The sequence below is a fragment of the Pterocles gutturalis genome, unplaced genomic scaffold, assembly GCF_000699245.1.
Source record: "Pterocles gutturalis isolate BGI_N339 unplaced genomic scaffold, ASM69924v1 scaffold45852, whole genome shotgun sequence".
Lineage (NCBI taxonomy): Eukaryota > Metazoa > Chordata > Aves > Pterocliformes > Pteroclidae > Pterocles > Pterocles gutturalis.
In genome coordinates this window covers 1-4,913 of record NW_010114510.1, presented here as the reverse complement: position 1 = coordinate 4,913, position 4,913 = coordinate 1, and the positions used below count along the sequence as shown (strand labels likewise).

At 39.4% G+C, this 4,913-nt stretch overlaps 1 protein-coding gene across 1 annotated transcript; it reads right to left on the bottom strand.

Moving 5' to 3' along the window:
* Positions 1–1,516: 1,516 nt before the first annotated feature.
* On the bottom strand, positions 1,517–4,762 carry DNAJC19 (DnaJ (Hsp40) homolog, subfamily C, member 19). Its single transcript, XM_010074836.1, has 5 exons — positions 4,720–4,762; positions 4,375–4,448; positions 3,937–4,013; positions 2,928–2,998; positions 1,517–1,587 (listed from the first exon to the last, which is right to left on the bottom strand). Exons 1-5 carry the CDS (start codon positions 4,760–4,762, stop codon positions 1,517–1,519), a joined length of 336 nt encoding a protein of 111 aa, XP_010073138.1.
* Positions 4,763–4,913: the final 151 nt, after the last annotated feature.

Below are 4,913 nucleotides of genomic sequence, written 5' to 3'. Positions count from 1 at the left end.
TCTGTTGACTGTTTCTATCAGAAATTTAAATTACTATTGACTTGAAGGTTTTCAAGCTGTTAACACTAACAATTGAAACTTACTTGCAAAGCAGCTTGAACCTCTTTACTCTTTTTAGTAAGAGTTTTCTAACATGCTAATCTTTCGTTCTTTAAGGTGATGATGTAAAACATCAGTTAAGTCTAAAACCAGACTTCTTATGTTGGAGAATCACCTAACCTGACTAACATATATAGGTGTTAATACAGATGTAGTTTTTGATTGAGGAGTTAGAAGTCTTTTCAGGCACAGGAGCAATGAAGCAGGAGACACAGGTGTGGAAAACCATCTGGGTAGGAAGGAGATGTAAGAAATTGGAGCAAATGAGTAGTGCTGAAGTTGTGCTGACTTGAAAGAAAAAAATTCTTACCTGATTTCATCAAAGTGAGTAAGGACAAAAACAAGTACTGTGCCCCCCTGTCACTCCTGCTACAGTCTACAGAAATGCAGCAACGTAGCAGCCAACGTTCACGCACAGGATGCAAGATTACTTACTCTATGCTCTCTCAAGTAGAGGCTTGTTAATTCTGGAAAAATGGAAGCTCTGAAATCCATCATATTTATGAACAGATGGATGTCAACTCTTACCGAGGCTGTACTGCAGTTTTCCTGTAGCTGCAGACAGACTCACACTTCTCTGAGTATGACAGAACTCTTGAGCCCTAATGCACATACTTACAAAAACATGTGGTGTACATTAGGCTTCGTGCAGCATGATAAATCCCATTCCGGTATCTTCAATGGCTTATGTAAAGAGTTCCTGTTTCCTAATTTCTATTAACGCAAACCTTATTGTGTGAATTCTAACTTTGTAGTGTAAGATAAGGTATAAAACTACAGTACTTACATTACAAATTTGGAATTTATTAAATGCTATAAAATCCCTTAAAACTGGAAGTTACTAAAAAATCCAGGACATCACAGATCCATCACTAAGACCTAGGAAGTTCAACCAACCTTGTTTTTCCACAAGGCAGACAAGCGAGTACATTGTTTCCTTACTTTATTTCCTCAGTCAGAGACAACCACGCATCCGTCCCAATTCTTCCCATCAAATAAATCCTCTTGATTTTTTTTCCACCCCCTCCCCCTATTTGTTCATCATGCTGACTTTGGCACACGGAAAAACAGCAGCATGAACTTCAAGCACAGCTAGTTTTTAAAAAATGAGGCAACAGCACGTTAAGTCCACCTGAATCTGGTAACATGCATCGGCCAAACCAAGTTATTACTCTTAACACTGAAAATATTTCCCAGTGGCAGATTTTGCTGCTTAATAAAGAACAGCTATGAAAAAAACTTTAAGCCTCACTTGCCTGTTTCCCCAAGAAGTGACTTAAGAAGTGAGTGGGGAGGGAATACATCCCTGTATTTGTATTCCCAGCTTCATTGATATTAAGTCAAATACTGACATTATAACTAAGCCATTTATCAAAAGTAATCATTTGCATGGACAAACCCTCAGAGTTTCTCTCATTCATTTTTTAGCTTGGTCTTCCAGTAAATCTTTAGCTTCATTGATTTTGGCTGCTACATACGGAGAACCACCTAGAAGAAAGATAACCTCGTGTCACATCAGATGAAAAAAATTTTTCTGTGTTATAATGCCATGGTACACAGGAAAAAGCCTGGCAGTATGGTCTGAAAGTTACTGAAGTTAAAGAACAAACTGCATGATGACTGATGCCCTGTGAGTTTACACAGAGGCACTGCAGGAGCTAAATGTGCAGAGAGCTCATTCCTGTTAGGTTGCTTTTACCTGACTGCTTGTTTCTCCAGTTTTATCAGTCATAAATGACTTGGTTACTAACTACTTCACATAAAGTTTTTGTGAATAGAACAGCATTAAACTAACAAGTCTGCAGCTAAACCTTCCCCCCCCGCCCCCCGAGTTCAAGGCCAGCATAGGAGCTGCTGCTTTACCAAGGGACTAGTTCAGTTGTGAAACATGACATACAGATGACTTAAGATACTGAAACACAATGCAAATACACTGTGATTGTAACTGACCATGAGGTGCAAAGATCTGTAACACATATCTGTAGCATGGATACAGTCTCCTACTACTAGAATTACTCTATTTACTTGAAGCTTAATTTAACTTATTTAGGTTATGTAAAACGTGAAATGCTCCTAGCCATCTTCTAGGTCCTGCACATATTCAATACAGTTAATTTTGAAGTTAACTTCCGCTAGCTAATTCTCTCTGAAAGGCATATCCCAAGGCTTAGTTTGGCTTTTGGTGCACAAAAGTAAAGCAATGAAGTTCAACAGTCACTTTAAAGGAAACCATTTTCCCTTTTAAGTGAGGATTTAAAAGTTAAATGCCAAGTACTCGCACATGATTCTGTCTCTCCCAAGTAAGCAGAGTTTAGAACAGGTGTAGATGCCTCAAGTTATTAACTTTAAGCATAACTAGATTCTGAGCCTTCAGCATGCCACGAACAAATATTTCATAGTTCAGTGTCTTCAACAGGTGCAGAAGGCTCAACACCTGCCATTTACGGTGGACTCCCAATGCATTCAAATGAACTCAAACTCATGGTACAGAAAGCGCACAAATATACTCTGGTCCTTCATCTAGAATTAAGGCAATTTTCAAGTCTCATTTTAACAAATCCTATTTTAATTGGATATGCACAGAAGTAGAGCAACTAACAAGCTCACCTGCTGAATCTGCCTGCTTGCTTTAGAGCATTCAAACACAAAAATGTGCTCCAAAACCATAAGGATTAACAGACCCTAAAATTTGTTTTCACTCAAGAGTTTTCTGGGTTGGTTTTTTTTTTAAGTAGCTGAGGTAGCCATGTCAGTCACTTATTCCCTACATAGTTCTACTAATCCATGTTAAAAACACATTAATTACCAATGTGACTTCATTCACTTACCTTTATCTGGATGATTCAGAAGCATGATCCGTCTATGAGCCTCTCGAATTTTACTTCTGTTGGCTGTAGGGCTTTAAAAGAGAGAAAAACTGACCTAAGGGAACCTCATAAAATCCCCCAGATCTTCAAAAGATGTCTTAGAACAAGCAAGCTCTCTGTCTTATCCATAAACTCTTTTGCTTATAGGTATGTTTTTCTTTTCCTGTTACTGATGTGTAGTATGTGAGTCCTGGAGAGGGGTTTATAAGGTTTTTTTTTCCAAAATACTGTATGCTGAAGAAGACATGCTATAGCAGCCTAATGTGGTGAGGGACATTCACACCATTGAAAACAAACAGAACTATATTGTGACATTTTTATTGGGACAACTTCCTAAAGGCTGGAGGAAAAAAATTAAATTTGCTCTAGATTTACTGAAAAAAAAACCCAAACAACAAACTTTGTATATGAACTTCACAGTTGGTAGTTGCCTTCAAACAGGAATGTTTCTTATTAGATAAATTTGTGCATTTGGTCTTAAGTCTCTTTAAGTTCTGGCAGGGATAGTTACCATACCATCGTATCCAGGATGAATTTACTGCACATGGAAGAGGAGGGTTTGCAGCACCTTCCCACTCCATTTATCTCAAATTCAGCAGCAGTGACAGGAACCATGAGCAAGCAGCACAACCGTGTTCCCCATACCAAGCAAACCTCAAGGCTTCTTGAAAATGGCGCATTGACCAGGATCTGTACATGGCTTTTCAGGGTGCTAGGGATTTGCAGATGTATGGAAGTCCAGCTGGAGTTAGCTTTAAGCAAGCTAACATGCAGGACAGAATCCCAAATAAGTAGAGAAAATCCTGAAAGGCCGCTTCATATTTCCTCACTTGGCACTGACATTTGCAGGGGAAGATGGGCGTAGGACGGTCTTAAGCACTGAGAATTATGTCCTTTTCAAACCAGGCCAGCAATTAGCTAACACCATAGCCGCCTTTTTACCTTTAATTTCTAATAAATTTCCTTTTACCTTACTCCTAGTATTAAAGCAGCTTCTCGTTTAGTCATTTTGGGTTCAAATCCGCCTCTGTAATAACCACTGAAAGTCTGAAAGAGAAAATGTGCTAGTTTAAAAAAACACTGATTTTTATGTTTAACTTTACTGGTTAAGACAACTCATTGCTTCAGTAGCTGCTGAGCTTTTAAAGAATATTGCAAAGCTTCTTTTGCACTTGTAGTAAGAAATTCAGTTGGCGTATCATTATTTAAACAAGCACTTAAACTTGTCGAAACAACTTCTCCATTAGTCAACCAGCATCAGAACTGCTGAGGTTAATTGTTATTGCTGACAAAATTACAGTCAGTATTCAAGAAAATATAGTAATGCTATAGAGAGACAAGAGTTTGTAGTTATTTCACCAAGCAAACTTTTAAATAAAAAGATGCTACTGATAAAACAGAAACTTACAGATTTTGGTAGATTCTGAAGTGCTTGTTTTACTTGTGGCTCCATTTGCTTCATAGCTTTTAATGCATAGCGACCTTAAAGAAATCGGCATTGAACAAGGAAAGCATAAAGTTGGATACAGATTCAGCAATTCAGTACAACTGGTAACTTGGGGATTAAAACATGGAATTAACTTTTTGGGGACATAGAGAAGAACTTGGATCTTTTGTTTAATTACAGACATGTTTCCCTACGCAGCCTGTCCCAAACACTGTCCTGTATCAGCTGTAAACCACCTGCAAAGTCACCAGTGCTGCAGCAGGCAAGGACAACGGGGTGTTCAGTGGCCTCCCCTCATCTACCAACCTGCAAATCCAGCTGCCGCTATGGTCAGGCCAACCGCCACCATCGTGCTGGCCTGGGCAGGGAAGACAGAAAGGATTTGTTTACCAAAGGAAAAGGAGCAGAGCCTCCCCTCGCGATCCCGCAGCTGCTCGGGCCGGTACACACGCTGAAAGCAACGTGACCGCGGGAAGCGGCCCTAACGGGACTCAGCTCGG